This window comes from Salvia hispanica, chromosome 2 (assembly GCF_023119035.1).
Source record: "Salvia hispanica cultivar TCC Black 2014 chromosome 2, UniMelb_Shisp_WGS_1.0, whole genome shotgun sequence".
NCBI classification, from domain to species: Eukaryota; Viridiplantae; Streptophyta; class Magnoliopsida; order Lamiales; family Lamiaceae; genus Salvia; species Salvia hispanica.
Window position 1 is genome coordinate 33,483,181 of NC_062966.1, and position 19,225 is coordinate 33,502,405.

Genomic DNA, 19,225 nt, shown 5'->3' on the forward strand with positions numbered 1-19,225 from the left:
CTCATGTAATTACAAAAATCTATATTTATATTTGGTATTACTTTTATTATGTATCTTAGGCCATGCTTGGTATGATGGAATGGAATGACATTCCTACCTCCATTCCATTCCTTTGCTTGGTATATTTTGCTCTTAGGAATGACCATTCCCTTTGGAATCATCATTCCATTCCACATGGGAATAACCATTCCATCAATTTAGCTAAAGAATGACTATTCCATTCCCATTCTCTCTTTTTTTTTTTAATTTAAATTTTAACAAAATTCTACTACATATTATATTATATTTGATTTCAATATCATCTTAATTTAAAATTTTATAAAATTTTGGAATTTTAAATAATTGAAAAAAATTTCCAAATATTACACACACTACACACAATATTTTATCCATAATAGACTGTGTAATGAATGCTGGAATATATGACACGTCGTTTTAGGTCATGGTGATTTAATGAAGTGCCTATGTTAACTTTTTTAGGTTAACTGCAGTTTCAACATCATACATCTGAGATAATTAATTCCACTAATAATGATTAATTAAAAATTGAAATTAAATTTTAAAATAATTAATTGTATGTATTTCATTACATTCCTCTATTATTTGTGTTACCAAAGGAATGGAATCACTCAAGGAATATCAATTCCATTCCATTTGTATTCCTTACATTCACCAAGCATATTCCATTCCAACCTTTATTCCATTCCAATCATACCAAGCATGGCCTTAGTTTTCCATTTTGATATGTCCTTTATTAACTGTCTCACTTCATTTTTACAATTTTTGGTAATGGACCTTACATTCCACTAATTCATTTTACTCATATTTTATTATAATACTAATATAAAAAGTCATTATTTCTTTTAAAACCTATATCTGGCCAAAATGGAACATATATTTGGAGACAGAGAGAAGTGCAATTTTTTTCCGACATTATACACATTGAACTTAAGACATAATGTACATTAAAAACAAATCTAACTTGAGCTCACAATAAAAACAAATCAACATTCAACAAATAATTGTGTTATATTTTTTGTTAATCTTCATATCATGTAACATACGATACGAATTAAATAACACACATAACGAAATATATATGCACATATAACCGAAACACATTTGGATTCGCACAATTAATGAATACAATACGTAAGATCTATTTTTATAAATTCGGGAAAAAATAATTAAAATAGTTATATGTTCCCGATTCACAAAACGAGGAAGAAGGCGAAGAACAAGATGAGACGACATACATGCACACAGAGGTCCACACAGATTCTCAAAAGCCGGCCCACAAGAGGCTCAAAGCATGCCACGTATCCACCTGTGGGGTCGCCTTTCCCGTTCAAAATCTCCCTCCACCTATGAGCCTCTCCTATATATCTTTCCCTCTCTCCGCGTCTCTCTCTACATGTTCAGTCCATTTCGATTTCATGCACTGAGATTTCTTCAGGTGTTTTACAGTGAATTTGTGGTAGAGGCGAGCCACCAACGGAGAGAGCGGGAAGAACTCATGCGAATCGGATCTGTTAGTTGATCGGCTGAGATCGCGAGAGGTTTTTCACCACGGAGCTAACGATCGGAGAGCATCATGTCATCCACCGGAAACTACCGCCGGCAACCGTCGCTCTCGCGGCGGGCGTCGCGCGGCGCCACCACTACCTTCTCGATGGAGGTGTTCGACAATGAGGTTGTGCCTTCCTCACTGCAGTACGATATCGCCCCCATTCTGCGCGTCGCCTCCGAGATCCAGCAGGAGCGTCCTCGCATTGCCTACCTATGTAAGCTTGATCTATCGCCTCTGTCTTCTTTACCTCTGTTTATTTCACGAATTGGAGAAATTTTGATCGAGTTCATGATCTGTTCCAGTTTTTTGTGCTGTGAATTCATGAAATAGGACGTTGCTCCAATTCACCATGCCGATCGCATGTGTGCCTAATTTGTCCTGTTTCTGATCACGTTTTCTGTCATTTCTGATTACAGTTTTCTGTTTGTTTTTGGATTCGATTTGAAAAAAGCAAAAACATTTTTCTGAGAAGCAGAAGTGATGAGCTCTTATTTTTCAGAGCTCGATATCCGATCATCTTCACTACCCTCGCAGTTATTGATTCAACGCGTATATGCCTGTGTGTTGTTGCTGTTGATGCATGTGTAGATACACAGATTTATTTTAATTGAACTGATTTGAAAAACCATACAAATAATTAAATAGGAGCTATAAAGAGCTAACAAAATCTACTGTGTTCATTTAGAGCTAAATGTAATATTAATAGATCTTAAATTCAACATTATCCGTCCTAGCAGAGATTTATTATCAGTTATATATCTCTACATTAATTGATCCAAGTATATTCACTTATTGCATAGTGTTTTGGATTCCAGTTCATTGAATATGGTAAATGTTTTTTTACTAGTTCTGCAGATTGATAATTATTTCCTGTTGTAGGCCGTGTTTACGGGTTTGAGAAGGCACACAGATTAGATCCCAGTTCAAGCGGACGTGGTGTACGGCAGTTCAAGACTAGTCTACACCAAAGATTACAGAGGGTATGTTAATAATTTACTGTACATATTAGCATATTTGGCACACACAGTAGTGTTGAAATATCTACTACTATAACTCTATAAGAATGCTTTAAGGAAAATCTATGGGAGTTAGTTTAGTGTGGAGGTGATAGCACTACGTATAGAACTCGCTCTGCTTTTTCGGGTAATTTGAAGGCATTTTTTTTTTCGATTTAGTTGTCCATCCAAATCACACTCGCTTGTTGAAAAGAAGCTAAAAGATTGGATGATAGCACAAGGAAGATTTGTTCAATAATTTTTGGTTTTCCTTATATCTCAAGATGAAACTTATTAATATCGTGTATTCAGGAGGATGGACCATCTATGGAGCGTCGGGTTGAGAAGACTGATTCGCGGGAGATTGAGAGCTACTACAAGCAATATTACAAGAAATATGTTTTGGCACTTAACAAGGGGAACCAAACTGATAGGTGAGATAGTTCTGAAGCAATTAGTTCAATGATCATTATACAAGTTAACATTTATATAATTGAAGGTGATATTAACAATAATTGTTCTTGGCAGAGCTCAGCTTGCAAAAGCTTACCAGACAGCTGGGGTGTTGTTTGAAGTGCTTTGTGCTGTTAACAAAACCGAAAAAGTTGAGGAGGTTGCGCCTGAGGTCAGTTTTTACCTAACTATATGAAGGCTTCGGTGATGGTTTAGTTAAAATGTGCCCGTGAGGAAGCTTTGGTGTTTTACAGATTATGGCCGCAGCAAATGATGTCCAAGCAAATGCGGAACTTTGTGTTCCATTTAATATTCTTCCCTTGGATGCAGGCGGGGCATCACACTCTATCATGCAGCTTGAAGAGGTGGCTTTCGCAGCATTTGAACACTGATTCATGTGTTTAATTGTATTTGTAATATCAAGTCATTGCTTCTTTTGAAATTCAGGTGAAAGCTGCTGTAGCTTCTTTAAGTAATACTCGTGGCTTGACATGGCCGTCATCATTCGAGCAACAACGGCAGAGAAGTGGGGATTTGGACCTTCTTGATTGGCTGAGGGCGATGTTTGGGTTTCAGGCATGTCTTGTGAATTGTTGGACCAGATAACTCCTTTGTGCTTTAAGATGAGGATAACTAAATACTGGCTTCTTTTGGCATCTACAGAAGGACAGTGTCAGGAACCAACGGGAGCATTTGATATTGCTACTAGCAAATATTCATATAAGACTAGTACCCAAGCCTGAAGTGCAAAACAAAGTATGTCTCCTCCATTTGTTTGCTCCTCTGAATATACTGAAATTCACTGTTTTCACATCTCCTTACATAAAACATATGCTCTACCTAATATTCAACATCATTCACTGTGTTCACTGTGGAGAGATATAGATATTTGGACTTACCGAAACTGCATCTTTACTGCTGTGAATGAACTTGTTGCATGTAAATTTGCAGGACATACAATTTGATCAGCATGTCCCACTGTTAAAAAAAAATTAAACCATCTATTCTGCACTAGATTTTTAGTGTCAGGGAGGTTAACTTAAAATCTGTTACTTTTCTTTAGCTTGATGATCGAGCTTTAGATGCACTGCTGAATAAGCTGTTCAAGAACTACAAGACATGGTGTAAATATTTGGGAAGAAAACACAGTTTAAGGTGAGTTGAAATTACTCTGCCCTGAAAATCGGCTATCTGAACTAGATAACTAACTTCAACAAATTCATCAGTACATTTTAATTTTATTCTTGTTGGATTAGATTAACCTTTCAATCTTAACTGCCCACAGACTCCCCCAAGGTCAGCTGGAAGTGCAACAGAGAAAGATTCTGTATATGGGGCTCTATCTTCTTATCTGGGGCGAAGCAGCCAATTTGCGCTTTATGCCAGAGTGTCTATGCTATATTTTTCACAATGTGAGTGATTTCTTATCCTTGCATTACTGAAGAACCATTTAATGATTCCTTTGACATAAATGATCGAACGGAGATATATTTGAACAAATGTGAATGCTCAGATGGCATATGAGCTTCATGGACTGTTGGCTGGAAATGTAAGCATTGTAACAGGAGAAAACATCAAGCCTTCGTATGGTGGAGATGATGAATCTTTCTTGAGGAAGGTTATAACTCCCATTTATCGAGTGATTGATAAGGTATTCTCGCTCAGGTGAATAGACTAGTTGTAAACTTTTGTCTGTCCAAAGATAACCTAATCTGTCTTATATGGTTGCAGGAAGCTAAGAAAAGTAAAAATGGTACTGCCCCCCACACTTCCTGGTGTAACTATGATGACCTGAATGAGTATTTTTGGTAAATAGCTGAATTGATAGTATAGATTTTTAGGTAAGTTTCATTATCTATGCTATTAATTAGGATATGGAAAAATACTATAGGTCATCGGATTGCTTCAAATTGGGATGGCCAATGCGCGATGATGGTGAATTTTTCAAATCTGCACAAGAAATAAAACAGGTAACTAAGGTGGAAGTTGAACTTATTTGGCCAGATTCAAAATGTTGCTTGTCTGCTGAGTAATACAGTTGTTTCAGGGGAAAAATGCTCCAAAAAATCTCGGGAAATCATTCTTTGCGGAAACCAGATCATTTTGGCACATATTCCGAAGTTTTGATCGTCTGTGGACATTTCTTATTCTGGCTCTACAGGTACGTAATTAGAACAGATGAAAGACATAATTGAGACAATTAGGTGATTGTGCTGATTGGTTTGCTCTGCAGATTATGATTATCATAGCCTGGAGTGGTGTTTCTGTATTCAACGTCTTCCAGCAGACTAATGTGTATCGCATGTCTAGCATATTCATCACAGCAGCCTTTCTTCGTGTAATTCAGAGTACGCATATTCAAAGAACTTCAAAATATTGGCTGAAATTTCTTCTTAATCAATCACATTTCAGCTTGAGTTTAGGTCTTTACTTGTGTTGCTTATTTACTCAAGATTCATTTGAAATTTCTGTAGGTGTTCTGGACATCATTTTGAACTTTCCAAGCTATATTAGATGGAAGTTCACCGGAATTCTGAGGACCCTCCTAAAATTAGTTGTCAGCTTAGCCTGGGTTGTCATCCTTCCTTCGTGCTATTTGCTCCAATCCAAGTCATTTTCATTTGCCAAAATCAAAGATGGGTTTTCATTCCTTGATGATGTCAAGGGTGTACCTCCTCTGTACATTGCAGCTGTCGCTATATACCTGTTACCGAATTTGTTAAATGCAGCCTTATTTGTTTTCCCCATGCTGCGACGCTTCATTGAGAATTCTGATTGGCATATCATTAGGATGTTCCTATGGTGGTCACAGGTATATTCATCATCATCATCATCATCATCATTCTTTACTCTTTCAGTCACTCATACATTCAAACCAACTGATATTTAATAACATGAAGGAATATTTATATAGCTACTATATTAATATTAGAGATGCTTCCATTTTTTTTTACCTAGGTAAGAAGCAATTGCGTTGTCTTATTTTTGTTCTGAGTATAAGCACATGCCTGGTCTCTGAAAGTTTTGCTTATCATTTCAGCCAAGAATCTATGTGGGAAGGGGAATGCACGAAAGTCAATTTGCACTTATCAAGTATGTTACCCAAGTTCTCTAATCTATGGATTTGTTTCGTCACATCTGAGACTGACTTTTTTTTTTTTGGATATGTTCGTCGTAATTGAAACAGATATACTCTATTTTGGGTGCTACTTCTGGCTTCAAAATTCTCAGCCAGCTATTTTATGATGGTACTTTCTCATCCTTTTGTTAGTCAATTGGATGCAGACAGTGTCAACTGCTCCGCTCCTTATAATTTATGTCTCATTTAATTCAGATAAAGCCTATGGTGAAGCCCACTAAAGACATAATGAACATTCAGCGTGTTACTTATACCTGGCATGAGTTCTTCCCACATGGTATGTATTCTTTCTAGTGGGAATCTTGGAATATAAGGTGTTGCAAAGAGTAATCCTCTCAACTTAACATATTGGATCGTGTCGTACCAATGCAGCTAAGCACAACTTTGGAGCTATTGCTGCACTATGGGCACCAGTTATCTTGGTGTGCTTTCTTATCATTAATCTTATAGCTTAACATCAGAATTTATTCTTTCCATTTCTTTCTGCTCCATATTACTTCCTTTTTTGCACTATCAATTTTTTCATAGTTGTGACTTTGTGTGCAGGTTTACTTCATGGATCTCCAGATTTGGTATGCCATATTCTCCACCTTGTATGGGGGTTTTATTGGAGCCTATGATCGTCTTGGAGAGGTATAAGCTATATCATTACTTTTACTTATGATTTGCTGGTCCTCTGATTCAACATGCAAACAACTATTTGCTCAAGATATCTTTGAATTCGAACTAAATCTTCAAATATATCAGCGACTATAGATTAGAAAATGACAGAAGAAAACCAATTGTTGATCATCCCAAGCTTCAGCAATATTTTTCCTGTGTCTTACTGTTACAATAATCCTGTCACTTTGTCAGTTCTGTAATTAATAAATATCTAAATTTAATGTGTCTTCCTATATCTTGTCTACAAAGTAGTAATACTTATGCATGTCTAGTTGTGGGAACAGTCTGAGAACATTCTTTTTATGTAATCAATCAATAACTTCATATACTCAGAGTACTTTCACACTCTATTCACTTCAATTTCGATTTGTTCCTCCTCAGATTCGAACTCTTGGAATGCTGCGGTCTCGTTTTATGTCTTTGCCTGGTGCATTCAATACTCAATTAGTACCATCTGATAAAGCTAAGAAAAAAGGATTTTCATTTTCAAAGAGCTTTGATCAGGTTGCTTTTTCACCCTATATTGTTACCATTTCACTTCTTCAATAAATATGGCTACTGTAGTTTTCAGAATCTTTGTGCTTCTTCATTCTTTAGGTCACTGCAAGTAAAAGAGGTGAAGCCACAAAATTTGCACAGCTGTGGAATGATGTAATATGTAGCTTTAGAGAAGAAGATCTCATAAGTGACAGGAAAGCTCCATTGTTTGATTATTTTCTTATATACTAGTATCATTTTTTTCGGTACCATTTGATTAAATTTAATGTTTAGATGGGAACTAAAGCTATATTATTACCTCAGGGAGATGGACCTGCTTCTTGTTCCTTATTCATCTGATCCCAACCTAAAAATAATTCAGTGGCCGCCCTTCTTGCTTGCTAGCAAGGTAAAGTTGTGCTTTTTGAGTTTTATCATATCTGTATTCTTTTTCACTTTCTGCCTTTGCAGATTCCAATTGCACTGGATATGGCTACTCACTTTCGCTACAAGGATGCTGACCTCTGGAAGCGGATATGTGCTGATGAGTATATGAAATGTGCCGTGATTGAATGCTACGAGTCATTTAAACTTATCCTTAATGCCTTGATCACTGGCGACACTGAGAAAAGGTTGTTTTTCTGATATTGTTCTAAAGATATCTTTAACTTTCATTCGCTTATGATTTTATATAAATTTGGGTCATGTTATTGTGCATATCATTTTTTTTATCATGATTGCTCATTATGTGCTGCTGTGTTTCAGCCACTTCACAACACTTTAATCTGAATAGCTATATTCTATCCTCTCCAATTCACTTCTTGCAGATTGTTATCTTTCAAAGACACGAACTGGAAATTACAGTGTATCTATAATCCCCAGCATTTTCAAATTTTAATAAAAATTAATAAACACTGTAGTTTCTGCAATAGTATTCCACTTGTCCTAGTTATATTGCTTCTGTTTGTACATAATGCAAAACCCAAAACTCATTTGAATCTCAATAATCTATGCAAAATAATTTTCTTTCTTTGTGTTAGTTCCAAGGAAGGGTTGCACTAAGGGCTTGAGGGTTTATATTGCGTTTACTGAATTTTAGTATTCTAATATATGCTTTTTTTGAACAGGATAACGGGAAGAATCATAAAAGAAATTGAAAATAGCATATCAGATTATACATTCCTTCAGAATTTCAGAATGAAGCCTTTGCCTGATCTTTGCAAGAAATTTATAGAACTTGTGGAGATATTGGTAAGCCAGTTCTTATCAAAATATCAAGTTAAAGGTTGGCATCTTTGGAAACTGAGTGAATTTTTTATCTTGCAGAAAGACAGTGATCCATCCAATAAAGATATTGTTGTTTTACTGCTGCAAGATATGTTAGAATTAGTTACCCGTGATATGATGGTGAATGAGATCCGGTTCGTAGATGCTGCAGTATTTATTACTATAGAAACTATCTTTACTATCTTGTAGTCTTCTTATTTTGTGAAATTATAATTTGCTTCACTGAATACAGTGAAATTGCTGAAGTTGGTCAAGGTAGCAAGGATTTCGGGAATCAACTTTTTGCCAGTATTGCTTTTCCTCCCCCAAATACAGCACAATGGGAAGAGCAGGTATATGAAGCTGCATTTGCATAGAACAATCCGTCAGTCTATTTAGTTACAAACACATCCCAATTTATAGCATCTTGCAATAAAAGAAGTGTTATAAACTATGCTTGTTCCACAGATACGGCGCCTCTATCTCCTCTTAACAGTTAAAGAATCAGCAATCGATATCCCAACAAACCTTGAAGCACGTCGGAGAATAACATTTTTCTCCAATTCACTTTTTATGAATATGCCACGTGCACCTCGAGTGCGCAAAATGCTGTCATTCAGGTGAATAATATTTATAGTATTTGTGATTTGAATATCTTATACCTTCATGATATGTCTGTGCGTGTTTATTGAGTTGAGAGCTATTTGTACTGCAATTTCTCTTGTGATATTCTATCTGACAGAACTTTTAGTTAATTTCAAGAGGCTCGGTGGGAAGAAATTGGCAATAGTTTATGATAGCAGCTGGTTTTTCAACCTACCTCTTACAATATAGCATTCTTTAAGCAACATTTATTTGAGATGAGAGAATTCTTTTCCTAGCTGAGCTGATCAGTGTTTATAAGGTAGTAACCATATTTATCGGCATGCAGTGTGTGTACTCCATATTACAGTGAGGAGACTCTCTACTCTAAGACTGATCTTAGAATGGAAAATGAAGATGGTGTTTCTATCATTTATTACCTCCAAAGGATATATCCAGGTCTGACTAATATTCCAAATCAGAAAAACATATACTCGAGAATGGTATTCGATTATCATATAGTACCATCTAATTGCATGTACTCAATTTTTTCATTCAGATGAATGGGATAACTTCTTGGAGCGTTTAAATTGCAAAAGTTCCGAAATATGGGAAAATGAAGAAAACGTACTGCAACTACGCCATTGGGCCTCTCTGAGAGGACAGACTCTTAGCAGAACAGGTTATTTAAGTTGCACATTTCTATTCCTGATGTTCCTGATCTTCCTTTAGCCTCATACTTCTTTGAGTGATTTATATTTCTCTTGCAGTCAGAGGGATGATGTACTACAGAAGGGCACTAAGACTTCAGGCTTTTCTTGACATGGCTTCTGAAGAGGGTAAGACAAACTCCAAATGATAATCTTACTGAGAAGCTTAATAATACAAACAGGACTAGATGAACTTAGAGAATATGCTTGTGATATATTCCAATATTTGGCCGGTATACAGTAATACTCCATAAGGTAAAAATGGTTAGAACTGAATGAAGTCGAAAAATTTCAACATTTCCATTGAAAGGTAAAGAAATGGAACTAACTGTTTGTGTATGAAGGCTGCTGGCCAAAACCAAATCCCCCAAGTGACCTTTTCTAAATCAAAATTTAAATACAAAGGTATAATGACTGGTTCTGCCTAAATTTTGCAGTACTACAAGAAGGTTATAAAACGGTCATAGATCCATCAGATGAAGAAAGGAAGAGCCAAAGATCTTTCTATAATCAATTAGATGCTGTAGCTGACATGAAATTCACCTACGTTGCCACCTGCCAGAATTATGGAAATCAGAAACGCAGTGGAGATCGCCGTGCAACAGACATATTAAATCTGATGGTTAAGTAAGTTGAACAATACTGACAATGTTAAAGCATTATATCTTATTTTCGTTTGTAAATGATAATTACAACACTGCCTTCTTATGTTTTTGCAGTCATCCATCTCTTCGTGTAGCATACATAGATGAAGTTGAGGAAAGGGAGGGTGGAAAAAGCCAGAGGGTCTATTACTCTGTTCTGATCAAAGCTGTTGATAATCTTGATCAGGCAAATATTGTCTTAGTTCTGCATAAAATACTAGTAAATGATATATATTCAACCCCAATACTGATTTAGTCTGTTTCTTCTTAAGGAAATTTACCGCATAAAGCTACCAGGGCCAGCAAAGATAGGAGAAGGTAAACCTGAAAACCAAAACCATGCAATCATTTTTACGCGTGGGGAGGCACTTCAGACGATCGATATGAACCAGGTAAAGTTGTTGAAGCCTTGTCCTTTATATTGATGAAGAGTTTGTCTTGAAAATTAAACGTTCTTTCTTGCTTCCTTTGCAGGATAACTACTTAGAAGAAGCTTTTAAAATGCGCAACCTACTTGAGGAATTCAACGAGGATCATGGGGTGCGACCGCCTACAATCCTGGGTGTGCGTGAACATATCTTCACTGGGAGGTAGTAGAGTTTTAACATTCTGTCCATTTTGTACAACTTCTGAATTCTCTCTCTGATCTCTCATATGTTCAACCACAGTGTTTCATCGCTGGCTTGGTTCATGTCACTGCAAGAAACAAGCTTTGTTACAATTGGTCAGAGGGTTCTCGCCAGACCTTTAAAGTATGTCGGTTTCTTATCTAACACACCACCACATATTAGATTCTCTCTGAATTTGTTCTCGGTATGCATGCTTGTCCATCTTCAATGAAGGGTAGCACCATTAACCTGTCATTTCTACTTAATGTCTTCTTGGCATTTCTTCAAATTTCTTCAGGGATATTACTCTTTAGTAATCCATCTGGTTTGCTGCAATGATTAACTTTCATTTGATTCATTTTTCTCTAATGCTCATTATATAGGGTACGGTTCCATTATGGACATCCGGATGTTTTTGATCGGATTTTTCACATAACCCGTGGAGGCATCAGTAAATCTTCAAGGGGAATCAATCTCAGTGAGGATATATTTGCTGGTAAAACTTCAACCCATACGTCTGATACATATGCTTACAGGTATACGTTTCCTGATCTGTACTATTACCCTCTGTAGGTTTCAATTCAACGCTAAGACGTGGAAATATCACTCACCATGAATATATTCAAGTTGGGAAGGGAAGAGATGTTGGTTTCAACCAGATTTCACTTTTTGAAGCCAAAGTTGCTTGTGGTAATGGGGAGCAGACACTTAGCCGTGATATCTACAGACTGGGGCATCGCTTTGATTTCTTCCGCATGCTGTCAAGTTATTATACAACTATAGGGTTCTACATCAGCTCAATGGTATGACCATTTACTGTGAGTTTCATTGCATTGGTTTTCTCACATAAAATAAAATCTAGTAGTACTTGTTTAGAATGATATATATTTGGAGCATATATTATTTTTCAAGACTGGCTAAAAGAAAACAGATGTTTGTTATCAAATATTGCATTTCTAGAAATTTACATATCTGCTCGTCTGCTATTAGTATATTAGAGACGAAAATATAATTTAAACCAGTGTTCTCGGTGCTGTAAAATATTTTCTTGGTAATGTGTCTCTATCCTACACCTTTTTGATAACCAACATTGTTTGCCAATGTTTTGTAGCTGGTGGTCCTTACAGTGTATGCCTACTTGTATGGTAAGCTATATCTTTCTCTGAGTGGATTGGAGGAGACGATAGTCAAGGTTGCCAGAACTAGGGGAAACGCTGGTCTCAAGGTAGTCATGGCATCACAATCAATTGTTCAATTAGGAATTTTGATGTCACTGCCGATGATTATGGAAATTGGACTGGAGAGGGGGTTCAGAACAGCAGCTAGTGATATGATAATCATGCAGCTTCAACAGTCATCTGTGTTCTTTACTTTCTCTCTCGGGACAAAGGTTCATTACTATGGGCGAACAGTTCTGCATGGTGGAGCCAAGTACCGAGCCACCGGGCGTGGCTTTGTGGTTAGACATGAAAAATTTGCCGAAAACTACAGAATGTACTCAAGAAGCCACTTCACAAAAGCTCTAGAACTCATGATTTTGCTCATCGTTTATAAAGCATATAGTACAGCTGCAACTAACTCAATGACCTACACGTTTGTGACAATGTCAATGTGGTTCCTTGTGGGATCCTGGCTGTTTGCTCCCTTTCTTTTCAATCCTTGCGGATTCGAATGGCAGAAGATAGTGGAGGACTTTGAGGACTGGTCTAAGTGGATGGGCAGCCGAGGTGGAATTGGTGTTCCAGCAACCAAGAGTTGGGAGTCGTGGTGGGATGAGGAGCAAGAGCATCTCCAACACACAGGATTTTTAGGGCGGTTGATGGAAATCCTCCTTGCTCTTCGTTTCCTGTTATACCAGTATGGAGTTGTGTATCACTTGCACGTGGCCCAACGTAACACTAGTATTTTGGTTTATGCTTTCTCTTGGATCCTAATCGTTGGTGCCATGATAATATTCAAGGTTCTATCAATGGGGAGACAGAAGCTGAGCGCCGATTTTCAGATGGTTTTCAGGCTACTAAAACTAGCGGTGTTTATCGCGTTGGTAGTGGCAATTATCCTGGCCATAAAGTTCCTCGGGCTAACGGTGGGAGATATATTTGCCAGTTTATTAGCCTTCTTGCCAACTGGATGGGCCCTTCTGCTGGTAATGATATACTACTGTACTACTATTATTGTTATTATTATTATCATCCTTAATTAATCTCTGCTGATATTGTATTTACTGATGGTAATAATTTTTGAACCATGGTTTAGATCGCGCAAGCATGCAGGCCAACGGTGAAGAAGCTTAAGTTGTGGGGGTCAGTGAAAGGTATGGCAAGAGGGTATGAGTACCTGATGGCGCTAGTGATATTCGCCCCCGTCGCCATCTTGGCGTGGTTCCCCTTCGTGATCGAATTCCAAACACGCCTGCTCTTCAACCAGGCCTTCAGCAGAGGTCTCCAGATCCAAATGCTATTATCCGGCGGGAAGAAAGACAAGTGAGCGGCAGAGGGTTGAACAGCCTTGCATGGAATTCGTTTAGATATACATTCATGTTGATTGATTGATTACTTAATTCTTTTCAATCTCAATAAATACTCATATTTTTTTCTTCTTTGTACCCATTTTGTATTACCGAAATCCGGGAACAAAGGAAATAAAGCCATGGAGGAATCATCTCCACTTTAGTACCTCTCTTTCTCTCTCGTCTACATCTATATCAGTAGTATTTATTACTCTATCAAAGAGACACACACACATATATATACATACATACATGTAGATGGTGTGCGTGTTCAATCCTAGGACCCCTTTTTCACCATTATTCCTATATATGCACATAAAAGCTTATGGTTCAAACCATCAAACTATATTCCATATCTCAAAAATTAAAGACCTCGAAAATGACTGCATGAAAATACAGGAAAAGCCGGTAATAGGATGCCTGAGAAAATCTAGAAATGAATACAGCAGCCTAAATAAAGAAAGCATTTAATATTCCATCACCACAAAGTGTCAACACATTTTACATTGTAAAAATCCAATATTATTGGACTTCATATCGTTGACATATTTCCTACGATCTCAACCTTAAAATAATACTAGGTGAAATTCGCCCTACATGAGAATTCGGTAGCAGCATCATTTCACCTAGATTCAGTAGCAGCATGGTCCAGTTGCTTCTCAACCAGAAATTAACACGAACAAATTTCACTTTGGCCTCCCAAAACTGAGCCATTGCTTGGTCTATAGCTTCAGAGCTAGACCTGGACATCCTATCATAAACAGTACGGTACATATCCTGCCCTGTCCACAAAGGATAAGCCCATGGTGGAGGATTTGGGAAAAATGCATCTCCATTTGCCAGTGGAATTCCTCTTCTGGACAGCTTATGTGAATTAGATGCATCCTTAGAATAACTATTTCAAAAGATGCAGAAAAAATCATCACATATATTCATTGTCATATTCATAGTCTCGCAGCTTCAAAGTTCAAACCCTTTAGTGGAATCAAATGGGCAAGGACTGCTTTCAGGGTGCATGGTGCTTCACGAAGCTCTCCCAGAACAAACTGAACCATTCAAACATGCTTGTATTGGTTGCCATGTTATAACTGCAAAAAAGGGCAAGTGGCACCAACTGAGTTTTGAACAAAAGGTCTGTGCTTGTGCTCTGTCTTGAAATACATTGAGGTTGCTGGTGAAAATAAGTGTGTGAAAAATAATGAAGAGCTGTGGCATTACATGATGGCCAAGAGAGCTGGTCAGCCTGTTGTGGTTAAAGCGTATTCCCATCTTCGTAGGAAGAACTGGCTGGTAAGGCAGGCTCTCAATATGGGGTCAAGTGATGATAAAAAAGAAAACTACTATATCACTTACAAAGTACCATTGCAAAAGCAGAATCATCATGGAACTGAGCCGACACCGATTTGTATAATCTCAATAAGTTCTCTCTCAATCAACTTATCCGTCGAAGAACACTAAATATATATCTATAGAGTCACCAGTAATCATTGCAGGAGCATATACCATCATGAAAGTGATGAAACCGCTTTATGTCCCTAACAACAATTTCTCGCTTCACCAACTTAGATGCCAACTTAAGCGCAACATGGCAGTCAGCACATATGCGAAGATTCTTAATGATGCGTATAGGGCTTCCGGGAGGCGTTACAAGAAGAGAAAATGCCAGAGCTATTCTTTCACTGTGCGACCACAACAGACGTGATTTTTCATCCTCTTCCACATCAAGCAAAATCACGTCGTGATTAGGTGCATACCCAGCTCTTTTGCTTCTCAAGTTGAGCCATTCAAGCATTGCTCGAATAAGTTTAATATCTTCATGTGAATTGTCTCCTACAACAAAAGAATGAACCATTCCCTGAATCTCAACCCAACTAAGGCCTGGCTCCTTCTTCACCTTTTTCCTCTTCATCCTTTTCCTAACAATAGCCACATTATCCCATCTTTTTGCACCTGCATATATGTTAGACAAAAGCACATAAGTTGATTCATCTTGGGGTTCCAACTCAAGCACTTTCTCAGCGGAAAACCTCCCAAACTCAACATTGTTGTGTGCAACGCAAGCCCCAAGCAATGCACGCCATACCATAACACTGGGCTCATGTGGAATCTCTCCTATCATCTTTACTGCCTTATCAATATAACCCAATCTTCCTAGAAGTGATACCATACAAGTATAATGTTCCATGCGTGGTTCAATACCATAATCCTCTTGCATGGAAGTAAAATAAGACTCACCTTGATCCATTGATCCAGTGTTGCTACATGCTGAAAGGACAGCAACAAAGGTCAAAGGATCAGGTGTGATGTTGGCTTTTCGCATAGCCTCAAAGATCTTTAACGCCTCATCACCAAGACCATGCATCGAGTATGCTGAAATGATTGAGTTCCATGAAATGACATCTTGTGTGCTCATAGAGTCAAAAACTGAACGAGCATCCCTAATTCTTCCACACTTTCCATACATATCAATAAGAGCATTACTGACAGCATCATCTCCATCATACATGGTTTTGACCGTCACTGAATGTATCTGAATCCCAACCTCCAAAGCTGCTAAACATGCAGCAGCCCTGAGCAAGCTGGAGTACGTTACCTCAGTTGCTTGGATGTTTTGTTCTAACATATTTAGGTACAATAGAAAAGCTTTCTCTGCATCTCCTAGTTGGACATATCCAACTATCATTGTGTTCCAGGAAACCTCATTTTTATTCGTGGACTGCACAAATAATTCCATAGAAGACCATATGTTTCCACATTTAGCATACACGTCCATGAGGGCATTGAGAGCAAACACATTCAAGTCAAGCCCAACCTTGACCATGTGGCAGTGGGCTTGAGACCCCAGCTCGAGGTCCTCCTTTGTCGCGCAAGCTTGGAGGATGCTAGCCAAAGTGAATTCATTAGGACTTACAAAAGCTTTCCGCATTTGGATAAACATATCCAACGCCTGCTGACAACGATCACTTTGAGAATACCGAGAAATCATAAAACTCCATGGAACTACATCGTCTTTAGGGATCTCCTCAAATACATGTCTAGCATCCTCAATGTCCCCAGACCTGGTATACAAGTCAAGCAAGGAAACACCGACATAAGAATCCATCTCATAACATGTCTTTATAATGCAGCCATGTATACTCTTCCCCAATTCAGCATTTTCAAGGCCAAGGCACGCCTTAATCACACTTGCAAAAGTATAATTATTTGGCATCAACCCTGCCGACCTCATTTGATTAAAGAGATCCAACGAATCTTCAAAACAATCATTCTCAGCATAACAAGACACCATCCCAGTCCAACACACCATGTCCCTATCGACAATTCCCTTGAACACCTCTTTAGCAAAATTCACAGCCCCAAAAACCGAATAAGCATCAATAAGAGATGTCCCAACAAAGGCATCAGAGCCATAACCAAGCTTATAAATGCAAGCATGAACACACAATGCTAACTCCAACCAATCCATGCTCACAAGCAACTTCAAAATCGTGGTGAAGACAAAAGGGTTAAGTTCATGGCCCTCCTTATGCACCATAAAGAATAAATCTACAGCTCTATCGTACTCTCTAAATTGAGAATATCCCTGAATCATTGTAACGAAAGAAACAACATTTCTCTCCGGCATTTCGTCGAACACTTTGAGACCATCGGATAAAAGCCCCGTTTTCAAGTAGAGATTCAACAAAATATTGCGACCATATAGGTCCAAACAGTTACCCCTCTTCAGAACATCACAATGGATGGTTTTGGCTGTGTTGGGGTCGTTGTTTTTCGTGCAAAGCTGAAGCAATCGGGCATATGCATGGGAATCGAAGTTCGGAATTAATGCCGCTGGAGCTTTCATGACTGAAGATGAGCGACGATGCTGTAGAAAGCAAGGTATACGGAGCAGCCGATTGTATCTCCATTGTTGCAAAAGGCTGTAGCAGTAGAATTTGGTCATGCCAAAGTCTGTACCGATTTAAAAAATTTTATAAACTGTAGCAAAATTTTGTCAAGGAAGATTTCAAGAATATTTTTTTCGGATATACACTACTTATTGTACTACAAATTTTTTGAATTCTTAAACATATGTGCAATCTTTCTATTTTTTGTGCTTTGTTTTGAGTCAAAAATTACATTGTATCAAGTGAAGTCTGTTCCTTTTGAGTGGAATATTACTTAGTATAAGAAAAAAATAACCTTGATAGTTGACATCCGATATAAAACAAAATTCCAAAAATTTAGATCAAAATAACTAAATTGAGAGAGTGAATTACTATAAATCTATGATCATGATGAGTTACAAAGTGCAAAACTTCAAAGTAGGTCGAGTAAACCACATAGAAAACGTCCATCTCTCCAAAATATGAGAATGGAGCTTTGCTGCATTCTTTCCCTATTTGAATGACAACAAACAACAAGAAGCCAGCTTCTATCCACTTTGAATACATCTCTGATCTCGTCAGAAACTTCATTTTTTTCTGCAACGAGGAGGAATCTGAGGCTCCTACCGCTGGGTTCGAGTAGCACCCCACACGAGTAACAAAAGGCCAGGGGTGGAATGTGGATGCAATTGCATTTAGTCAAGCATGTAAATTCTCGAGGCTATGTCTTGAACCATCCAATCAAACCCTTCGAGCAGCCCTTCCCCGGTAAATGCACTACATCCCACGATTTTCCAGTGCCGGCTTTTGTCCATGGAATCTAAGTTCAGAACCTGAATGAAACGACGCAATCTAAGTCAAATCAGAAACTAGAAATAAACTTGAGAGCCAAACATGAAGAAATATAGTCGTTTCTAGCAAAACTGAAGACGTTTGATGCCCTCCATCAGGAGAAATAGCAAGAAAACATATCAACAGATGCTCATTGTTTTGCAATACGAAAAAATAACACTTAAAGTTAGTCGTATGTAGATCCCCGGGCTAATCGCCTATTACTTGAACAAGACTAAAACGAATATGCATAGACCATTTAACCGAAAAAGCACTGAACAAAAGATCATCCCTGCAAGATATAATCACATCTAATGTGAATATCTGTTTTGAGGAAAATAAAACACTCCTTTAATTTTCCAGTAATTTAAACTTGCAGCTCAGGGGAGTAGCAGTGAGAAGAAGAATTCTTCCACAATATTACTCGGTTGCAATTGCAAAAGCATCATTTAAGACAAATGGATTAAAATTTAAACAAAAGCAAAATCCTTACTCTAGCTATCTCATCCGGTGACAGGGAACCTTGTATATCCTGCTTATTTGCAAATATTAACAGCATCGCTCCTGATAATCGCTGTAGAAATATGATACAGTAAAAAAAATTCAATTAAAAAGTAACCAACCAGGCAAAGAACCTAATATGGTGAAGAACTTCATTTGCTGAAACAAAAGTTAATAACATGAGATCACATAACATGGACCACATATGATGAGTGTGTAAGGTTCAATAAAGTAGATATGAACTGTAAGGTTACATAGTCACATAGAGATGCCATAGTGCTAGAACAAGCACCTTATTGAACAAACAGCATCCATGAACTTAAGAAGTCAAGTGGACGAATCACTGACTATAGAAAGGCTTAGAACTATAAAAATGCAGAAAACTCAATGGGGGAACAGTTGACAAAAGAG

General features: G+C 37.7%; 2 protein-coding genes and 1 long non-coding RNA gene across 6 annotated transcripts; 1 reads left to right on the forward strand and 2 right to left on the reverse strand.

Annotated features, from left to right (window-relative positions):
• The first annotated feature begins 1,594 nt into the window (after positions 1-1,594).
• LOC125206841 (callose synthase 5) lies at positions 1,595-13,782 on the forward strand. The gene is made up of 40 exons (XM_048106062.1): positions 1,595-1,784; positions 2,450-2,550; positions 2,878-2,999; positions 3,094-3,190; positions 3,273-3,383; positions 3,466-3,594; positions 3,682-3,774; positions 4,082-4,173; positions 4,304-4,430; positions 4,532-4,669; positions 4,750-4,826; positions 4,910-4,988; positions 5,066-5,179; positions 5,252-5,366; positions 5,493-5,830; positions 6,059-6,111; positions 6,206-6,266; positions 6,353-6,434; positions 6,530-6,579; positions 6,704-6,790; positions 7,202-7,324; positions 7,418-7,516; positions 7,626-7,706; positions 7,769-7,929; positions 8,425-8,548; positions 8,624-8,718; positions 8,817-8,916; positions 9,032-9,183; positions 9,495-9,604; positions 9,705-9,827; positions 9,916-9,984; positions 10,293-10,482; positions 10,575-10,686; positions 10,772-10,891; positions 10,974-11,089; positions 11,168-11,251; positions 11,491-11,603; positions 11,681-11,910; positions 12,219-13,253; positions 13,364-13,782. The coding sequence occupies exons 1-40, from the start codon at positions 1,595-1,597 to the stop codon at positions 13,592-13,594; spliced, it is 5,724 nt and encodes a 1,907-aa protein (XP_047962019.1). The 3' UTR covers positions 13,595-13,782.
• Positions 13,783-13,996: 214 nt separating this feature from the next.
• LOC125204912 (putative pentatricopeptide repeat-containing protein At5g13230, mitochondrial) lies at positions 13,997-17,583 on the reverse strand. Of its 4 annotated transcripts, none has more exons than XM_048103688.1 (3): positions 14,977-17,583; positions 14,835-14,903; positions 13,997-14,704 (listed from the first exon to the last, which is right to left on the reverse strand). In XM_048103688.1, exon 1 carries the CDS (start codon positions 17,557-17,559, stop codon positions 15,091-15,093), a length of 2,469 nt encoding a protein of 822 aa, XP_047959645.1. In that variant the 5' UTR covers positions 17,560-17,583; the 3' UTR covers positions 13,997-14,704; positions 14,835-14,903; positions 14,977-15,090. The 4 variants fall into 4 exon arrangements, with proteins under 4 accessions (XP_047959645.1, XP_047959643.1, XP_047959644.1 ...); XM_048103686.1 differs by having other exon boundaries at positions 14,970-17,583; XM_048103687.1 differs by having other exon boundaries at positions 13,997-14,511; positions 14,590-14,704; positions 14,835-17,583.
• Positions 17,584-17,838: 255 nt separating this feature from the next.
• On the reverse strand, positions 17,839-18,891 carry LOC125208204. Its single transcript, XR_007174068.1, has 2 exons — positions 18,807-18,891; positions 17,839-18,315 (listed from the first exon to the last, which is right to left on the reverse strand). It is a non-coding gene; the product is annotated as an uncharacterized LOC125208204 (long non-coding RNA).
• Positions 18,892-19,225: the final 334 nt, after the last annotated feature.